A 22,419-nucleotide genomic window follows, 5' to 3' on the forward strand; every position below is an offset into this window, starting at 1 on the left:
CTTCTCTCTTTTCTGGAGGGAGTCTAGCCTAAATGTCAGCTTCAAACATTCAAGTGAAAACCCCCAGTCAGTCAGGAATTTCTGGCAGGATCTCTGGAGATTCATCTGGATCCCTCTACTTGGCCTCCAACCAGGTCAACACACACACACACACACACAATCCCTTCTCCAGAGGAACCACCATCTCAGACCTTAGCCCAGTATTTTCCAAGACAAACCCCCAACAAGTCGGAGCTACCCAAAAAGACCAAGCCAAAAAAACGAGGAGACAAGTTTTCAAAACACGAGAGAGAAAGGAGAAAGAACATGGAAATGGAGTGAAAAAAAATCTATCTTGAAAGACATGCTTTGGTGCACCACAGTACCGGAAACAAAATGGCTACAACTTTACTGAATGGAGTGCAAACTTGGAAAAACAAGTCACCACGGATATGATCTTCACCTCATTCTGTGTGGTCTATCGTGCACCTTTTAAAGAACCTTTTATTGGTGAAGCTGCGGTTTTGGGTTCTAGAATAAACCTGTCAGTGAAATTGCCAACCAACGCCCATGACCCTGATCCAGCTGTGGTGCCAGTGCCAGCTTGGCCTGAGCCCTGGGCAGCCTATGCAGCTGCTCTCTCCTTCTTGGCTCTTTCAGGAGCCAAAATGGCCACCAGCCTGCCATGCAGGTGAGAGGCCCCCCCCTTCATCCTCTCCTCACAGGGACAGAGAAAACACCGGCAACACAATCCCACTACTGTTAGGAATGTTGTGCTTGGCAGGGGCCGTGACGGCAGGATGGCACCCCCTCCACCCACCACCTCCCCTGTACCCACCTCCCTGACCCAGCCAAGCCACATCCAACCCCTGGCTCCACTGCAGCTGGAGGGTTACCCCTGCTCCCCACCCTGCGTCACACACACACACCGGTGTTACCGTTTGGGGAAAGAGAGAAAAAGGTTAGGTGTAGAAGGAGAAAAAAGAGAAAAGAAAGGAGGGGGGTTTGAGGGTGGGGGTTGTCATTATGCAGTTGGTCCACAGAGCAACAGCAGCCAAAACAGGGAAATGATGGTCTGGATGGAAACAAGTGTACCTGAGAAAAACACCAACCACCAAAAATCCCATGCCGCTAGGTTTCAAAATATTTACTTTCTCTGAAACCAATTATTGGACATCCTTTTCCTTTCCAGCTCCAACTGAAAGCCTGACTGTGGTGGTGAGTGCTCACTTAGGGGGGAGAGATCCTATCAGCCACTCCATTGGTTTTTATTGAATTTTCAGACTATTTTCTCTCTGACTAAAACACATAGATGGGACCCAGTGGGGTCAGAATAGAGGTATGGGGGCCTTTTGGGGTCAGACAGAGTCAGTGGAAACGATGTGTTATGTTTAGTGGTCTTTGAGAGAAGACAAGTCCCCTGGGTATCATACAGGGTGGTAAAGACCTCTACTACTATAACACTGAAGACAGGAGCAGGCTTCTAATCAGCATAAAGCCTCAGTGTTCTGAATAGATGAGGTAGCCGGGACACACAGTCTGCTAGACGATGCTGGTCAGGGGCTTTGTTTACGCAGTGAACCCTAACCCACCCCCTCTCCCTGACCTTTAACCTCTGTGTGTGTGTGTGAGAGAGAGAGAGAGAGAGAGAGAGAGAGAGAGAGAGAGAGAGAGAGAGAGAGAGAGAGAGAGAGAGAGAGAGAGAGAGAGAGAGAGAGAGAGAGAGAGAGAGAGAGAGAGAGAGAGAGAGAGAGAGAAAAAGAGAAAGAGAAAGGGGGCAGGGTTTATGATGACCTGGCTCCTCATAGGCCTAGTTACAGGTTACAAGGCCCGGCTGGTCTGGTCTGGCTGGTTGGTTAAGTCATCTTCAGGGTAGCTGACATTTTTTTTAAAAAGCAGGCCCAGCAGCTGCCCACTGCAGCCCTGCCAGGCTCAACTCAACCAGGTTAGGTCACTCTCCTCTCTGCTTTGCAGCTCCACCTATTTATACAGGCAGGCACATCTAGGAAAGCACCAGCAACACATGGAGACCTTTAGAGTATGGGTGATTAGACCTGTTCTGTTCCATTTGGACTTCATTCTTGATTCTTAACCTTTCAACACACGGCAGACACATTACAGCCGAGCAGTAGGCCTACTTCCAGTTCAGGTTGATGTGGTACTGGACAATTTGTCTCAGTTAGAATTTCCAGTTCCACAATGCATTGTTCATGCTGAAGAACTGGGTGCTTACTAATCAAATGCAGCCACTGCTTTAATGAACAAAAACCAAAGCATTTTGATATTGCATGCATTAGAACAATGGTACCTGGTGGTTAAGTCAAGAGCACCAGGCAGAGGGGCAGACACAGGCTTAGGATAGAACTTAAAGGGACAGGGAAAGCCCCCTAAAGTCATTCCTAGCTGGACGTCTTGGAAGTGTGTGTGCCCTCTAAGCCTGCTCCTGTTGAACCTACGGTCTACAGGCTGATATCTAGGAGACAATCTGACTCCTCCCTGACCCTGCACTGACTACGCTAAGAAGCTTTTGGACGGCTGGGGCGAAGCGTGCGAGGTCACATCCTTGTCTCACACTGTGACACACACACACACACTTCGGGCGCTCAGCCTCAGAGGTGGTGCCATTTCGCCCGTCGAAACAAGGCCAGAGTCAGGGATAGGGCCTGTGGCATCCACAACACATGGGCACCCAGCTGAGCGGACAGGGTTGGTGAACAGTCCAGCCTAGTAATGGATTAGTCCTTCAGAGCTTTTAAAGAGAGGAAGAGAGGTGCACTATAATGGTCTCTTAGATCTGCAAATAGGAGAAGTAGCATTGATTTAACCCGACCTGAATACAGAAACACAGCTGTTATAGTGGTATTAATGTTGTCCCTACAGGACTACTCTTTATAGTGGGAGTCACTAATATTGTCCCTACAGGTCTTTGTAGGGTACCAGGTGAGACTAGCAGAAAGGTAAAGTCTCATAAGAAATAGAGTGCAACGAATCTCTGAGACAATGGATGTGCAGACTGACTGCAACTCCAAATGTCAAAAAAGCGTGTCTTCATTTTGGCAATTGAATATGTTTAGATGTGCCGAAAGTTGTTTATACGATCAACATTACTTCCTGTATAATATCCCCCTATTATGGGGTCATCCTCAATCCCTAGAGAACCCCATCAACATGAAATACATCTAATAGCTAACTAGTGATAATTATCATTACAATTACCTGTGATCGTAAACAAAACCTTAATTCTACTTTCAAAAAGCTCAAAGTCATTAGGCATGGTTTTATGAGGTGCTTTACGGTCTGTTATTACTAGTATAGATATGGCAAGCGGACTATGGAAGCGGACTATGGAAGTGAGTACTGACTGACTGACTGACTGACTGACTGACTGATTGACTGTGTGAGTGTAAATCTGTGAGTGTGTGTGTGCGTGTGAATCTGTGAGTGTGTGGCGTTGTAATGTTTATTCACAGCTCACAGCACACCATGTGTGTTCCAGACAGCATATAGCGACTTTATGTTTCTGTGTGGGTGTGAAACTATGAGTGTGCGGGGGGGGGGAGAAAGAGAGAGACAGAGGAAGGGACGTGAAGAGCACTACAGCACAAAACGTGGTCAGAAATCAAGCATTGTTATTGTTTTGTGAAACCATGTTTCGTACTGAGGTGCTTTTCGCGTCTCTAAACCAAATACTCTGATCACATAAAATACTTTGAACACGTGCAGTTCATCCTGGAGTAGAAGTTTCTGTAAAGACCTACTACACCAAGGCCTCTCTCAGTCTCTAGAGTCTATAACACGAGGCCCAGGTCTGGAGTAGAAGTTTCTGTAAAGACCTACTACACCAAGGCCTCTCTCAGTCTCTAGAGTCTATAACACGAGGCCCAGGTCTGGTAGCGAGCCATCATGTTATCAAACACACTCAGCAGATGTGGGCTGCTCCAAATGAAATAATACGGCAGGTAAAACTGATTAGGGCCTGACTGTAGAGTAGAAAAAGCCCTGCTTCAGCACTCCCAGTGGGTCAACACCACACGGTTAAACAGAACAGAAATAGAAGACAGAGATGGCTAATTTAGCAACCTCTGACATTTAAAACTACTTCCAAAATAACTATTTTCTATGCAATTTCTGTTTTTCAGTCCCAACATCATAGCAAGGCTAGGCTACACCTTTCCAAATACTGTAATACGTAGTGTTATGTAAACATAACACATGCGAGGGCGAATAAGCAAAAAATACAGACACACACACACGTAGACACAGGCAGAGTAGACACATGCAGACACACACACACACACACATAGACACATGCAGACACCCACACACACACACACACACACACACATAGACACAGGCAGAGTAGACACATGCAGACACACACACACATAGACACATGCAGACACACACACACACACACACACATAGACACAGGCAGAGTAGACACATGCAGACACACACACACACACACACACACACACACACACACACACACACACACACACACACACACACACACACACACACACAGGCAGAGTAGACACATGCAGACACACACACACACACACACACACGTAGACACAGGCAGAGTAGACACATGCAGACACACACACACATAGACACAGGCAGAGTAGACACATGCAGACACACACACACACACACACACACACACACACACACACACACACACACACACACACACACACACACACACACACACACACACACACACACACACACACACACACACCGTAGACACAGGCAGAGTAGACACATGCAGACACACACACACACACACACACACACACACACACACACACTAGACACAGGCAGAGTAGACACATGCAGACACACACACACACACACGTAGACACAGGCAGAGTAGACACACACAGACACACACACACATAGACACAGGCAGAGTAGACACATGCAGACACACACACACTCGTAGACACAGGCAGAGTAGACACATGCAGACACACACACACACACACACACACACGTAGACACAGGCAGAGTAGACACATGCAAACACACACACACGTAGACACAGGCAGAGTTAGCAGATGCAAACACACACACACACGTAGACAAAGGCAGAGTAGACACATGCAGACACAGGCAGAGTAGACACATGCAGACACAGGCAGAGTAGACACATGCAGACACAGGCAGAGAAGACACATGCAGACACAGGCAGAGTAGACACATGCAGACACACACACACATAGACACAGGCAGAGTAGACACATGCAGACACACACACACACAGACACAGGCAGACTAGACACAGCAGCACACACACACACACACACACACACACACACACACACACACACACACACACACACACACACACACACACACACACACACACACGTAGACAAAGGCAGAGTAGACACATGCAGACACACACACACACACGTAGACACAGGCAGAGTAGACACATGCAGACACAGGCAGAGTAGACACACGCAGACACACACATGCACTTGCACATGCACACACACAGAGACACAAACACGCACCCTCTGCCATCTTGTTTCACATTCCTCACCTCACATCCCCCACCAAATCCATGGTTGGTGTGAAATACCACAGGAGGGTGGTCTCTGCACTTTCTTAACCTCCTCAAATCCTGTGGGACCAGCTGGTCAATAAGATCTGATGGATCAGGTCAGTCAGTAGTCATATTAAACCTGCTGACATTAATACCAGTCACATGTCTGACACACACCGCACTGCTGGATATAGGTCTGCGTCCCAAAAGCCACCCTATTCCCTACATAGTGCAGTAAGTGCACTACATTCGACCAGGGCTCTGGTTGAAAGCAGGTCGCTATGTAGGGACTAGAATGCCATTTGGAATACAACCATAGGCTGCCTGCTAGGTTACCTAAATATAAAACTGCTGGATACCATTACAGATTCAGGTCTAAATAAAGAGAGGCTTATTTTGGTTCTCAGTGGCATCTGTTCCACTGATCCAGTATTAGAAGAGAAAACAGCCTGGCCAGCAGGGCCCGGAGAGAAGAGGGTGACATGCAACAAGGAGAAATTTAAAACAGCCTTTGAAAAGGCAAAACACAAGTGTTGATGGATGGGTTGGGTTGGGCTGGGGGTTGGGTTGGGCTGGGGGTTGGGTTGGGCTGGGCTGGGCTAGGCACCGTATCACCAACAGAAGCGTAGCCCGCCAAACTTCACAGTGAGAGGGGCATGTTACACCATGCCTAAATCCACCCTCCCTCCCCTTTCCCTCGCTCCTCACCTCTCCTCCACACCCCCTTCAGCTCCTCACCTCTCCTCCACACCCCCTTCAGCTCCTCACCTCTCCTCCACATCCCCTTCAGCTCCGACCCTCTACCTCCCTCCCCTTTCCCTCGCTCCTCACCTCTCCTCCACACCCCCTTCAGCTCCTCACCTCCTTCAGCTCCTCACCTCTCCTCCACACCCCCTTCGGCTCCGACCCTCTCCCTCCCTCCCCTCGCTCCTCACCTCTCCTGCACACCCCCTTCAGCTCCTCACCTCTCCTCCACACCCCCTTCAGCTCCTCACCTCTCCTCCACACCCCCTTCAGCTCCGACCCTCTCCCTCCCTCCACTCGCTCCTCACCTCTCCTCCACACCCCCTTCTCCTCACCTCTCCTCCACACCCCCTTCAGCTCCAACCCTCTCCCTCCCTCCCTCTCCTTTCCCCTCGCTCCTCCTCCACACCCCCTTCAGCGCCGACCCTCTCCCTCCCTCCCTCCCTCCCCCTTTCCCCTCGCTCCTCCTCCACACCCCCTTCAGCGCCGACCCTCTCCCTCTAACACACCACGTTCTTTAGGCGCATGCCTCTGCCAAGTTGTTTCCCTGTGTTTCTCTGGTGTTGCCATGGCAAGGCTCTGTGCATGTGTATATGAGTGTGTGTGTATATGAGTGCATTCTCACACTGGTGTAAACTACAGCTCTTAGTGTGTGTGTGTGTGAGAGAGAGAGAGAAAGAGAGAGAGAGATGTTGGAGCGGGAACAGCGGTGGTCAAGGTCATGGGCGGCTTCTGGCCCATGACGTTCAGTGGTGTCTCTGCTCTGACACGGCTTAGGGCCCACCCACGCACACACACACACACACAGCCCTGTTCACATACAGGCCTGCTGTGTACCCAGCACACCAGGGCCCAGAGAGCTAGGGGGCCGCTTGGCCGTTTGTTTAAACAAGGTCAATTCACACACACACACAGAGCAGAGCAGAGCAACGTCTACTGTATGCTCAGCCAGTATATGGTTCTGCAGGTATGCACAAAGCTCAGTGACTCTTTCCCCTTTTCTATCCCTCTCTTCCTCCCCCCGTCTCTCCCCTTCCCTCTGCTTGAAGCTGAAGGCTAATTCCCCCTTCTCTTTACCACCTCTCTCTCTCTCTCTCTCTCTCTCTCTCTCTCTCTCTCTCTCTCTCTCTCTCTCTCTCTCTCTCTCTCTCTCTCTCTCTCTCTCTCTCTCTCTCTCTCTCTCTCTCTCTCTCTCTCTCTCTCTCTCTCTCTCTCTCTCTCTCTCTCTCTCTCTCTCTCTCTCTCTCTCTCTCTCTCTCTCTCTCTCTCTCTCTCTCTCTCTCTCTCCGCTCTCTCACCCGCTCTCTCACCCGCTCTCTCACCCGCTCTCTCACCCGCTCTCTCAATTCAATTCAAAGCACTTCATTGGCATGGGAAACATATGTTACATTGCCAAAGCAAGTGAAATAGATAATAAATAAAAGTGAAATTAACAATATAAAATGAACAATAAACATCTCCCCCTCTCTCTCCCCCTACCAAGTTCCCTCTCCCTGTCGTCTCACTGCACACTAACCCTGATTACATCAAATGAGAGTGGAGCCTCACTGCCTACATCATGTTTACATCAAATAGAGCCTGGGGCAGGACAACAGCTCCGGTCGGTTCACACAGTGCAAACTGCAGAGCAGGGCGTTGCATGTTTCCCTCTTTATTACCCATCCACGCCTATTGAAAGAGTCAACAAAGCCATGCCACAACAACACAGAGGAATAAAGACTACACACAGCGGAGCAGAGGGGGACTGGTGTAGAAAAGTGACAACGCAGAGGAATAAAGACTACACACAGTGGAGCAGAGGGGGACTGGTGTAGAAAAGTGACAACACAGAGGAATAAAGACTACACACAGCGGAGCAGAGGGGGACTGGTGTAGAAAAGTGACAACACAGAGGAATAAAGACTACACACAGCGGAGCAGAGGGGGACTGGTGTAGAAAAGTGACAACACAGAGGAATAAAGACTACACACAGCGGAGCAGAGGGGGACTGGTGTAGCAAAGTGACAACGCAGAGGAATAAAGACTACACACAGTGGAGCAGAGGGGGACTGGTGTAGAAAAGTGACAACACAGAGGAATAAAGACTACACACAGCGGAGCAGAGGGGGACTGGTGTAGAAAAGTGACAACACAGAGGAATAAAGACTACACACAGCGGAGCAGAGGGGGACTGGTGTAGAAAAGTGACAACGCAGCAAGCCACATGCTTTATATGTGACAAAAGCTGCTGGTTATGCTGTATAGAAATAGAACCACAGTCGCCGGTAGTCAGAGAGGGGGTTTGTGATATATCAAAATCATTCTGTGTGACCAGAGAGGGAAACGTAATGCGCTCTTGGACAGCCTCAGCCCATCTTGTCTTTCAAATCCCATTTTCAGACACCATGGACACATTTAGAGTTATTAAAGACTGAACATTAAAGACTAAATGCAAGGGCTGCAATATAAAACATTTTAAATTGAGTGTTTTTGTTTACAGAAGCCTTTTACCTAATACACAATACAGTAAGTGTAAACAGTAGTGGAGCGGGTCGAGAGTTTCAAGTTCCTTGGTGTCCACATCACCAACTAACTATCATGGTCCAAACACACCAAGACAGTCGTGAAGAGGGCACGACAACACCTTTTGCCCCTCAGGAGACTGAAAAGATTTGGCATGGGTCCCCAGATCCTCAAAAAGTTCTATAGCTGCACCATCGAGAGCATCCTGACCGGCTGCATCACCGCCTGGCATGGCAACTGCTCGGCATCCGACCGTAAGGCGTTAGAGGGTAGTGCGTACGGCCCAGTACATCACTGGGGCCAAGCTTCCTGCCATTCAGGACCTATATACTAGGCGTGTCAGAGGAAGACCCAAAAAATGGTCAGAGACACCAGTCACACAAGTTATAGACCGTTCTCTCTGCTACCGCACGGCAAGCGGTACCGGAGCACCAAGTCTAGGACCAAAAGGCTCCGCAACAGCTTCTACCCCAAAGCCAAGACTGCTGAACAATTAATCAAATGGCCACCCGGATTATTTGCATTGACACCACCCCCATTGTTTTTACACTGCTGCTACTTGCTGTTTATTATCTATGAATAGACACTTTACCCCTACCTACATGTACAAGTTACCTCAACTAACATGTACCCCCGCACACTGACAATGCAGTCTTCATGAACTGCATTGTTAGTTAAGGGCTTGTAACTATGCATTTCACGCTACGTTCTACACCTGTGTGTGTGTGTGTGTGTGTGTGTGTGTGTGTGTGTGTGTGTGTGTGTGTGTGTGTGTGTGTGTGTGTATCCATGGCCCTACTGTGTAACACTGTGGATCTCCTTTTCTTTGTGTCGAAGCAGCAAGCGCACAATTAGGCTGGTTAAATACTCACATGGATTGCTAAGCCAGAGGCTTTGGACTTACCCATCTCCTAGCAACAGGTGTGCCTGACAATTATGGTCTGCCTGCCCAGCAGTTTGGCTAGCCTCGGAGGAGAAGCCCTAGCTTAGCCTAGCGTAACCCAGGCTATGTTTACATTAGAACAGCTTAGCGTAGCATAGCCTAGCGTGGTATCCACTGGAATAAGCAGCATTCCACACAGAACACAGTGGTATGAATCACCTCTGTCCAAACAGTGCCAAGTAAACAGTGTCACATTGTTTTGCTTTTGTTTGTCTGGCTACTGTAGGTTTTAGTTAGAAGATGACTGTTATGACATGCAGACCCGTGGCTTTCTTTCTGTTGCACTCTATGGTTTATTTGGGGGGGAGACACGGACTGAGGAGACTTTACATTTTTGACTTTCCCTTATACTACTCATTAACCTATTGTAGGATATGTATGTGCATGTAAGCCCAAGGGAACAGTTGGGTGGCCGTTTGATCACAGTGTGGATAAGATCAGTTAGTCTTGCATGTTCCTCTCATGTAAATGACGCTGCCCTGCCTGATAACCTGGTGACCTTTGGGGTTATGGGAAGGAGACCCTGTAGCTAGCGACCTTTCAAATCTACTAAACAATATGGGGATGAAATAAAAACCACTCATTTAAGATGAGGCCCCTCAAGCAAACAAATGCCTGTTGCTCAAACTAGGTGAGCAGCATTATCAGTGAAGTACACGTCCTATATAGAGGCATGCTTTAAAGCTGCCTTTCTTTTCCTTTGGTTAGCAACAAGTCAACATACGGCAGTAAAAACATGAATGGTAACAGTAGCAGAAAACAGAGACAAGTCCACCCTTCCCTTTCAGGTGGTGGGAGGACCAGGATATTTTAACAGCTTCCCGCCTCAGGCACACAACCTCTACCATTATAACTGCATCTGTGGCCCACTGTGATAAGAGAAAACAACAGACAAAGCCTGGCTGGCTTCTGCCATATTAACAGGGCTCGGTCACAGAGAGTCTAAACAAATAGAGAGATGATAGGGAGACAAGCCAGGAAGTGCTTCAGGAACAGGACCGGTACAGTTAGCATAAAGCAGATACTGTAGCATGAATAATGTAGGCTGATTGGCTGAGGGGGAGGCACGTACGCACACACCTACATGCCCATGTCCGCACGCCCGCCGTCTGTCCTGCTCCTGTAGTGGTAAAAAAAATTGGATGGGTTAACTGTGATCGCCGGTCGCAGTTAAAAAAGTCACGCTTCCTGTACTTTCAATGCATTTTTCCGCAAAAGGTGAGTAAACTGTTTTTACCGTCCACTACACCACTGCTCCTCCCCTGCGCTACAGCTACCTACAGTAGCTCTGATACCCGACCCGAGTCTGAAGGGCCCCAACATTATACTTCAGGTTAAGGCCTATTTTTTCATCAACCAGGGTACGGGCCGGGCTCCCTCCTGTCTCTGTACAATCATATCTTACCATCATAACATGGTGTCAGAACTTCTTATAAAATATAAAACCAGAACATTGTCCAAGTCAACAGGATAGATTATTTCAATGAAAATAATAATATTCCGTAAGTTTTGGTAGGAGTTTAGAGTGACGAAAAGTTGCTAGCTAACAGCTCTACCACGTCTCATGAGCAGCCCAAGCTGGGCCGTTGCAGAGAGCGAATGCAGCGCAGCGCAGGGATGGAGCAGGGGAACAGACAGAGATGAGCAGGATAGGGCCTGAACGTCGTGGGCATGGGTAGGGTAGGGCCTGAACGTCGTGGACATGGGTAGAGTAGAGCTAGAATGTTGTGGGCATGGGTAGGGTAGGGCCTGAACGTCGTGGACATGGGTAGGGTAGGACCTGAACGTCGTGGACATGGCTAGGGTAGGGCCTGAATGGCGTGGCATGTGTAGGGTAGGGCCTGAATGGCGTGGCATGTGTAGGGTAGGGCCTGAATGGCGTGGCATGTGTAGGGTAGGGCCTGAATGTCGTGGGCATGGGTAGGGTAGAGCCTGAACGCCGTGGGCATGGGTAGGGTAGAGCCTGAACGTCGTGGACATGGGCAGGGTAGAGCCTGAACGTCGTGGACATGGGCAGGGTAGAGCCTGAACGTCGTGGACATGGGCAGGGTAGAGCCTGAACGTCGTGGACATGGGCAGGGTAGAGCCTGAACGTCGTGGACATGGGCAGGGTAGAGCCTGAACGTCGTGGACATGGGCAGGGTAGAGCCTGAATGCTGTGGGCATGGGTAGGGTAGGGCTTGAATGGCGTGGGCATGGGTAGGGCTCGGGCTCTACCATGGACCCCTTCCCAGTGGCATGCTCTTGTTTTTCTGTTGACATAGCAGCTCCTTGATCTGGGGGGGTGGGGGTACGTGTGAGAGAGTGTGTGTGTGTGTCTTGATATAGACAACAAACACAACAGTCACAAAAGGAAGCTGCCCACACCATGGCCAGATGGCAGTCATGGCGTCAGTTGATGACATCACGAGTCCCAACACCTGAGTCAGTCGACTCCACAGGAAGAGCAGAAGGATGCAGTGACACACTGGAGACACTGAGGGACCAATGTCCTCCTACGGCTAGGGACTATAGGCTTAGTTACAGACCTACACCTGGAGGGAAAAGGCTGTTAGTCAGTCTGTTGTTAGCCTAGTGACTGACCCTTGATGAATCACCCCTATTCACCAGGGCCTACTGCATATTCACTCAGAGTACGACTGCTGATATAGGATCAGTTTTGTCTTTTACATAAAGAATTCATTTTCTGGACCGGTGGGGACCTGGTCCAAAATCAGCACTTCTTACCTGAGACTTTTTGTAAATACTCTAGCAGCACATTGTGTCTTGGGCCTGTATCAGTAAGGCAGGTGCTTAGGTTTTAATCAAAACAACAGTGTTTCTGTGAAAACAAATATGACAGGACAGCCTCTTGGTCCCACAGTGTTAAAGGGGACATGAAACAGAGTGTCAATATAACAGGACAGCCTCTTGGTCCCACAGTGTTAAAGGGGACATGAAACAGAGTGTCAATATAACAGGACAGCCTCTTGGTCCCACAGTGTTAAAGGGGACATGAAACAGAGTGTCAATATGACAGGACAGCCTCTTGGTCCCACAGTGTTAAAGGGGGAAACAGAGTGTCAATATAACAGGACAGCCTCTTGGTCCCACAGTGTTAAAGGGGACATGAAACAGAGTGTCAATATAACAGGACAGCCTCTTGGTCCCACAGTGTTAAAGGGGGAAACAGAGTGTCAACAGAGAAACAATGAGGAAGTTCTGTTTAGTAAACAAGGTCAATGCCACTAGACCTGCCTCATCAGAGATGATATCATCCATCATCACATGTTCCTAGTGTTACACTGCTCTGGTGCCCCATAACACACACACACACACACACACACACACACACACACACACACACACACACACACACACACACACACACGCACACACGCACACACGCACACACGCACACACACACACACACACAGAGAGGAGCGATATAACACTACAAAAAAAAAGGAATGAAATAATCTTATAGCCAAATAGCTCCCTTCTGGACTAGGAATGAGGGCAAACACAGCCAATGCTCGTATGGGTTCAACATTCTGAAAGCTAAATTATGCATCGTCACACATGGTGGGGTAGAATGAGAGGTTGCAGTTGAAATGGTTCAGCATTAGCTCTGACTGATGGAGGAACAGGACCCAGTCTGTATAACTCGCCCTGAGATGAGAGTTGGCATAGTTTTTAAGAAACTATGCTGTATGGAGCAAATGGTCAACAACATTTGTATCAAAATAACCAATGATGACAACCCCAGTGAAAGATTAAAGAAATGAGCGGTTCTGGACACCAAACTGTGGTCTTCCTCTGGTCCACATTCTTAAAGGTCACTTCAATTAGAAGAGTATTACATTGGGGTTGCTGTGGGTACCAGTGTATAGTTCCATTAAAACCCCAACTAAAAGATGATCCTGAGGGAGTGGACTGGAATGACAACCCACCCCCTGGCTCTTATAAGCAGGGGATTGTTGGGTTACACACCACTGGTCATGGCCCATGATGCCGTCCGCCCGGCTTCAGTCACCACACAAAGGATCCCTGTCCCATGAGCATGAAATATTCACCCGCTGCCTGGCTCTGCTCTGGTTGTCAGCTGGATAACAGAACGGAGCCCTGGGTCAGGAATGTGGCGCTACATAGGTACTGTAACAGACCTCAGATCAAATAGTATTCAAAACCTTTCAAAAATACTCGGGGGCCTTTTCTTGAGCCTGCCTGGAGTGGAGTTGTAGTTGGACAGGGTTTGGACCTTTGGAATTCGTCCTTTGTAGCTCAGTTGGTAGAGCATGGCACTTGTAATGCCAGGGTAGTGGGTTCAATTCCCGGGACCACCCATATGTTAAAGGTATGTATGCATGACTGTAAGTCACTTTGGATAAAAGCGTCTGCTAAATGGCATATATTATTATTGGATTCACTGCTCTAGTCATGCTCAAGTTAAGTAAGAGAAATATTTCAAATACTATTTGAACCCAGGTCTGGTACAGTAGTAAGGCTGAGGCTCACTCTGCCGCAGTCTCTGGGGTATCACATGACAGACAAACTAATGGGCTACGGTCACGGTGACTGTGATGATGTACCCTGCCCTGCTTGGCGTGCCTTCTGCAGCAGCTTACCCTTTCTACCTGTACAGAGGGAGGGGTGGGGCAGTTATTGTTTGGTAATATTTACACATAATATTTTAATTCACTAGCATTGGCTGCCGTAACCTAGACGGCTGTATAAATTGACAGTTGAGGTACTGCATGTTGTGACAATCCCAGTCTTGGCACCAGTCCTGATTCTACAAAGCACGAGCGGTCTATCAATCTGAATGAAACATTTTTTTTGTAAATGTAACCTTTATTTAACTAAGGAAGTCAGTTAAGAACAAATTCTTATTTACAATGACGGCCTACCCCAGCCGATTCTGGGCCAATTGTGCGCCGCCCTATGGGACTCCCAATCACGGCCAGATGTGATGCAGCCTGGATTCGAACCAGGAACTGCAGTGACGCCTCTTGCATTGAGATGCAGTGTCTTAGACCGCTGCACCACTCGGGTTTCCTTCTCCAGACTGTCACTGTCAGTATAGATGCAGGTCTCCTCCAGAACTGAACTGAGCTGCACTACCTCTTGTAGTTTACATCAGAGAGGTTCTTTAGTTCTACTTCCTGCGTCCAGGTTGCTACACCGACATCATGGTTACATGACTACGGTGATAGTTTCCCTGGTGGTATAGGTTAGATTCAGAAAGGTTTACCTTATGCAATCAAAGGTGTTATCACGTGCTCCACTAAGGCAGTTATTTATCTTTAAATTATGTGGGTAAAACAAAGTGCAAATTAAAAGTATGAATCTCGGAGCATCGTAGCACCATTGAGTGCAAAAACTCGACTTACCCAGTTGCGGCCCACTTTTTGGAAGCAAACCACTCGATTTCGTCCTTACGTTATATTGGCATCGAACATGTCACCCTCCCTAGGAGAGGGGGTGACCTCGACAATTTATTGTTAAAACGAGAGGCTGCCTGGATCTTTAATTTAAAGACCCTTGCTCCCTTCGGCCTAAACATAGACTTTAATCTGAAGCCATTCTTGTGATTTTGCTGTTGTAAATGTTTGTAGGCTTATGTTGCCAAATTGCATCTATGATCGTATGCTATCCATTTATGTCTTTTGTATGCTATTTTAATATATAAGAATTAACCAATGATATCAGGCCACACCCGGCCATGATTACAGACACCTGTGTGTGTCCTTTGACACTATATAAACTAGTCACCCCACAGTGTTTGTCATTATACCCTGACGAAGACAGCTTGTCTGTCTAAACGTTGGATATTAGGTTATTACATTATTGCATCTGAGCTCCTAGAGTGTGCGGCTCTCCTTTAATTTTTCAAGTGTTCTACTCCGCTAGCCAGCACCTCGCCTAAATAGGTGTGCGTTTCTTTCGGTCCTGGGGACAGACTGATACAGAGACAATAAGGGTACTGATGGTTTGGATAACAACAGCCCCATACCTTATGTAACACACTGCAGGGCAGTCAGGCATCATGCTAACAGACGGGCACAACAAACTGGCCATGACCTACTGTATACTATGACCATCATCACAAAATTGTCCAAGTTCAACTTTTCCCCCGATGCCTTGAGATGGATGAAATCATACCTTGAAGGCAGAACTCAGTGTGTCAGAGTGAGCATTGAGCTGTCGCCCACTCTTAGCTATGATGTGGGCGTGCCCCAAGGGTCAATACTGGGGCCCCTCCTGTTCAGCCTTTACATTCATGATCTGCCTTCTGTCTGCACTGGGTCTGAAGTTCAAATGTATGCAGATGATACAGTGATATATGTGCATGCAAAGAGCAAACAACAAGCTGCACAAGAACTCACTACTGTAATGGTCCAGGTTACAAAGTGGCTCAGGTTTGCATCTCAATGTGAAAAAAAAACTGTTTGCATGTTCTTCACAAAGAGGGCAACAGATGCTACTGAGCCAGATGTCTATGTGTCAGGGGAGAAGCTCCAGGTGGTATCTGATTTTAAGTACCTTGGCATCATACTTGATTCCAACCTCTCTTTTAAAAAGCATGTGAAAAAGGTAATTCAAATAACCAAATTCAACCTAGCTAATTTTTGATTTATACGAAATTGTTTGACCACAGAGGTAGCAAGACTGTACTTCAAATCGATGATACTCCCCCACTTAACATAATGCTTGACTAGTTGGGCCCAAGCTTGCTATACAACATTAAAACCTATTGAGTCTGTCTACAAACAGGCTCTCAAAGTGCTCGATAGGAAGCCCAATAGCCATCATCACTGTTACATCCTCAGAAAGCATGAGCTCCTGAGTTGGGAAAATCTTGTGCAATACACCGACGCATGTCTTGTATTCAAGATCCTAAATGGCCTAGCTCCCCCTCCACTCAGTATTTTTGTTAAACAGAAAACCCAAACATATGGAAGCAGATCCACAAGGTCTGCCATGAGAGGTGACTGTATAGTTCCCTTAAGGAAAAGCACCTTTAGTAAATCCGCTTTCTCTGTGAGAGCGTCCCATGTCTGGAATACACTGCCATCAGACACACATAACTGCACCACATATCACACTTTCACAAAATGCATGAAGACATGGCTAAAGGTCAATCAGATTTGTGAACATAATCCCTAGCTGTGTATTGCCGCTTTCCATGTTGTCTGTTGTCTGTAGCTTGTGAGGTGTGGAAACACTTTGTTGTTTTTATGGATTTTGTCTTGTTGCTTTTTGTTCTATGTTGCTCTGTCTGTATGCTACATCTTGCTTGTCCTACGTTGCTCTGTCTGTATGCTATGTCTTGCTTGTCCTATGTTACTCTGCGTGTGCTCACTGTTCAATGATTGTCTATATTGTAATTGTTTTTAATAAACCTTCCCAGGGACTGCGGTTGAAAATTAGCCGGCTGGCTGAAACCGGCACTTTTACTGAAACGTTGATTAATGTGCACTGTCCCTGTAAAAATAAATAAACTCAACAACAACCTAAAAAGCCATTTGACCTGTGTTTTGCCAGCTATTAGGTAAGGTTGGTTACACCAGCTGGTAATAACTGAATGTTTTGGTTATTCTGATTTCTATGGGTTATTCACTGACCATGTACTAGGCCAGTGAATTAGTGAGGAAGGTCCACCCGCTTTAACAATGTTGATGCCAGGGGCCTTTGAGCCCTGTCTGGAAAACAATCTAGGGGAAAGACTACAATAAGCTATATGGTCTTACCTTGACAACAGGATGACCACCTGATGCAGCTTTGATCGCCCCTCTGCTTCCCTCCGTCTCGTAGTGCGCTCGGTGGTGGGCCTTGGGGTGCACCTCAACCTTCAGCTCGTACTGGCCAAACAGGTGGGGTAGGGGCCAGTCCAGGGGGGGCAGGGAGGAGGTCCTGGGGACAGACCGATACAGAGACAATAAGGGTACTGATGGTTTGGATAACAACAAGATACAGATCACCTAGGCATTACCTAGGTGATCTATGGATAACATATAGATATAGCCTATATCACCTAGCATTTCTTGTCTTTTGGGAAGACATTACCTGTGAGCCGCTGTGACTACATAACCATCCTATGGATAACAAAAAGGCTTTATAATCAGAGATATAGGTCTAACATATTAGCTAGCAGGGGCAGGTTAGAGCTAGTTAAGCTGGCTGGATTCATTCAAACCTGCCTTGGCAGCACAGCACAGTAGCTGTTTACAAACTACTGCCAGGCCAGCACACCCACATGTCCTATTCTGAGAACTAAGAGCATTTACTTGTAAGATGAGTGAATTTTAGTATAGAGAACCACTCAACTATCGCAATTGTATTTGGTCAGGGAAAAGAGGTTGTGCTTTTAACATAAATATGCTACTGGAATGTAGGTTTGACTGCCCTTAATCAAAGAGAATAAGTACATAGAAGAACCAATGCAATGACACATTTTGTATGGTAATATAAAGAAGTGAGGGCACAACAGGTTGTGCTGAATCATGACCTCTGGAAACATTGTAGTAGAGGATCACACTAGGCCTACACTAGGTCGGAGTGACACACAGAGTACAGTGTCTAAATGGGGCTGTAGGCTATGTGTTCAACCCCATCAGTCAGACAGTGAATCATAGAATTCCCACCAACATTAGGTTAACCATACTGGAATAATCACACTTGTAATAGGTCATGCAGGGACTGTAACTAGCAGTGAATCATGAAGGGGTTTTACACTATAAACGGTATATAGATGGATGGAGAGTATGGTTGTGTTGTTCAGCACTGTAGTATGGATGAGGCTGTGTCACAGGAGAGGCTGCCGGCTGATGGGTTTTTTTCCCCTATGTATGTTTTTATCTATGTAGGGCACAATCATATTTGAACAGCTGCACTCAAAAATAAACACTCCATCCGTCCCCATCTACACAGACAAACTCTCTCTCTCAGTGGGTCTCTGGGTAGCTTGGCTGGTCTATGACTCTATTGAGCTAGAACCTACAGAGAAATACTGTTCTAAAAACCTATTTAGGCTAATTATTGTCAAAACTATTTAGGATGTTAGTAATTCATCATCTACTAGCCTACACACTGAATCTTCATGAAAAAGACGGGGCTACATTGAGCCAGTTATAAAGACTTGGCTACATTGAGCCAGTTATAAAGACGGGGCTACATTGAGCCAGTTACAAAGACTTGGCTACATTGAGCCAGTTACAAAGACTTGGCTACATTGAGCCAGTTATAAAGACGGGGCTACATTGAGCCAGTTATAAAGACGGGGCTACATTGAGCCAGTTATAAATAATTGGCTACATTGAGCCAGTTATAAAGACAGGGCTACATTGAGCCAGTTATAAAGACGGGGCTACATTGAGCCAGTTATAAAGACGGGGCTACATTGAGCCAGTTATAAAGACTTGGCTACATTGAGCCAGTTATAAAGACTTGGCTACATTGAGCCAGTTATAAAGACTTGGCTACATTGAGCCAGTTCAGGAGCTCTCAGTATGTGTTCCATACAGCATGATACAGGTGTTCCTGGTCTGTTAACAGTTACAGGGAGACACAGTCTGCTCTAACACAGCACTGTGCAGTACAAATGTGGAGAAATGAAACGTGTGGGTGTGTGTGCGTCCATGGTCTATGAGTAAGAGGAATGATACACATCACTGTAAGCTGTCCTAGCAGGCAGACATTTACACCACATTATGCCTCTCTCTACAGTAACTAGCCTAACCACGAAGGCTAGCCTAACCTTCTCCGCTAGTCAAAGAAAGTCACTAACCATTGTCTATTGTTTCTTTATGTGCCCCGTCAGGTCGTGGCAAAACTAAAATTGTGCTTTCAACAGGCCATGCTATGCCAGACAAACATGCCACACAGAAATGCCCTCCACTCAGCCCTCACACAGCATGCAGACCACAGACACTAAATAAAATCAATGTTAACTTGCTAAAGGCCAGGGAACTCAAAAAGAACTCAACAGAGTAGCAAAACATGAGTCAGTCAGTTTTTCCCTATACTCCATGTCTCCATCAGAAGCTGGGCAGCTGGCTGACTCCGGACACCATCAGTCAGGCTAAATGGGAGAAATGTGGTGGCTGGCTTTCTTTGGAGCCGATTCACTGAATAAACTGTTGTCCAGAGGAAATAATAACATTTGAAGAAAAATAGAAGCACGTGTCTCTAACATTGTGGTCAATGAGGGGTATTGTACCACTGGCATCTGTTCCCATGCGATTTTGAATCAAAGTAGGCTATAGGATAGCCTGTCCTGGTAGCCTAGATTCCCCCACAGCACATGGCAGAGGAAAGCCCCCATGAATATGATCACATTGCATGCTATAAAGATGTACTGCACGAGTCACAACTAATCTAAATAAAAAGGTAGGCTTCGCAGACTCAGATCAAGTCTATTCCTGGACTTCGAAGCCCTTTGAATAAGGATTCTCCAATGAGCATGCTTTGTAGTCCAGAAGTAATCTTAATCTAGATCTGGGAAACCATCTCTAAAGGTTTAAGGCCTAAAAACAAAGGTGGGTGTAACAGTGGCTTGTCTTGTATCCTCCAATGCCACCGACATAACACCGGAAGTATATGTTTTCCCTGGCCAGCAGCCACAGTAACACAAGAGGGGTTTGGTAGCTAGGAAACCTGAGCGTTGTGGCGGGCGGAGGGAGCGGGTTGGAGCAGAGGTCGGAGCCTGGATTAGCGTAACCTTTCTAGGGTATGCTGCTCCGTACCGCGGGACCTGGGGCTCCCAGTCTGGTGCTACCAGTCACCACCTGCGGCCTACAGCCGCTCCCCGTACATCTCTCATTCTTTATTTCACTTTTATTTAACTAGGAAAGTCAGTTAAGAACAAACTCTTATTTACAATGACGGCCTACCAAAAGGCCTCCTGCGGGGACGGGGGCTGGTATTAAGAGAAAAAGGAAAAAAGAAAAAAGAAAAAAAGAATTAAAAATATAGGACAACACACACATCACGACAAGAGAGACAACACTACATAAAGAGAGACCTAAGGCAACAACATAGCAAGGCAGCAACACATGACAACACAGCATGGTAGCAACACAACATGACAACAACATGGTAGCAACACAACATGGCAGCAGCACAAAACATGGTACAAACATTATTGGGCACAGACAACAGCACTAAGGGCAAGAAGGTAGAAACAACAATGCATCACGCGAAGCAGCCACAACTGTCAGTAAGAGATAGAGATAAAACTGTCCAGTTTGAATGTTTTTTGCAGATCGTTCCAGTCGCTAGCTGCAGCGAACTGAAAAGAGGAGTGACCCAGGGATGTGTGTGCTTTGGGGACCTTTAACAGAATGTGACTGGCAGAACGGGTGTTTTATGTGGAGGATGAGGGCTGCAGTAGATCTCTCAGATAGGGGGTAGTGAGGCCAAAGAGGGTTTTATAAATAAGCATCAACCAGTGGGTCTTGCGACAGGTATACAGAGATGAACAGTTTACAGAGATTTATAGAGTGCAGTGATGTGTCCAATAAGGATCATTGGTGGCAAATCAGATGGCCGAATAGTAAAGATATCTAGCCGGCTCGAGAGCACCCTTACCTGCCGATCTATAAATTACATCTCCATAATCTAGCATGGGTAGGATGGTCATCTGAATCAGGGTTAGTTTGGCAGCTGGGGTGAAAGAGGAGCGATTACGATAGAGGAAACCAAGTCTAGATTTAACCTTAACCTGCATATTTGATATGTGCTGAGAGAAGGACAGTGTACTGTCTAGCCATACTCCCAAGTACTTATATGAGGTGACTACCTCAAGCTCTAAACCCCCAGAGGTAGTAATCACACCGGTGGGGAGAGAGGCATTCTTCTTACCAAACCACATTACCTTTGTTTTGGAGACGTTCAGAACAAGGTTAAGGGCAAAGAAAGCTTGTTGGACACTAAGAAAGCTTTGTTGTAGTAGAGTGTTTAACACAAAATCCGAGGAGGGGCCAGCTGAGTATAAGACTGTATCATCTGCATATAAATGGATGAGAGAGCTTCCTACTGCCTGAGCTATGTTATTGATGTAAATTGAGAAGAGTGTGGGGCCTAGGATCGAGCCTTGGGGTACTCTCTTAGTGACAGACAGTGGCTGAGACAGCAGATTTTCTGACTTTATAAAATGCACTCTTTAAGAGAGCACTAGTTAGCAAGCCAGGCCAAAGACCCCTCAGGGACACCAATACTCCTTAGCTGCCCACAAGAATGGAATGGTCTACCTTATCAAAAGCTTTAGCCAAGTCAATAAAAATATCAGCACAACATTGCTTAGAATCAAAGGCAATGGTGACATCAATGAGGACCTTTAAGGTTGCAGTGACACATCCATAACCTGAGCGGAAACCAGATTGCATACCAGAGAGAATACTATAGACATCAAGAAAGCCAGTCAGTTGATTATTGACAGGTTTTTCCAACACTTTTGATAAACAGGGCAAAATACAAATAGGCCTATAACAATTAGGATCAGCTTGATCTCCCCCTTTAAATAAAGGACACACCGTGGATGCCTTCCAAGCAATGGGAACCTCCCCAGAGAGGAGAGACAGGTTAAAAGGTCAGAGATAGGCTTGGTTATGATAGGGGCAGCAACCTTAAAGAAGAAAGGGTCTAAATCATCGGACCCAGATGGTTTTTTGGGGTCAAGTTTAAGGAGCTCCTATAGCACCTCAGACT

General features: G+C 46.9%; 1 protein-coding gene across 3 annotated transcripts in view; it reads right to left on the reverse strand.

Moving 5' to 3' along the window:
- Positions 1 to 22,419, reverse strand: part of LOC106587624 (nuclear factor of activated T-cells, cytoplasmic 3) — a 77,841-nt gene that overhangs the window by 28,516 nt on the left and 26,906 nt on the right. For all 3 annotated transcript variants that reach the window (XM_045708155.1, XM_045708154.1, XM_045708156.1), the window contains exon 3: positions 17,463 to 17,625. In XM_045708155.1, coding sequence (XP_045564111.1) covers positions 17,463 to 17,625 — 163 coding nt within the window. The remainder of the gene's footprint in view (positions 1 to 17,462; positions 17,626 to 22,419) is intronic.

This window comes from Salmo salar, chromosome ssa26, assembly GCF_905237065.1.
Source record: "Salmo salar chromosome ssa26, Ssal_v3.1, whole genome shotgun sequence".
In the NCBI taxonomy this organism is placed as follows: Eukaryota; Metazoa; Chordata; class Actinopteri; order Salmoniformes; family Salmonidae; genus Salmo; species Salmo salar.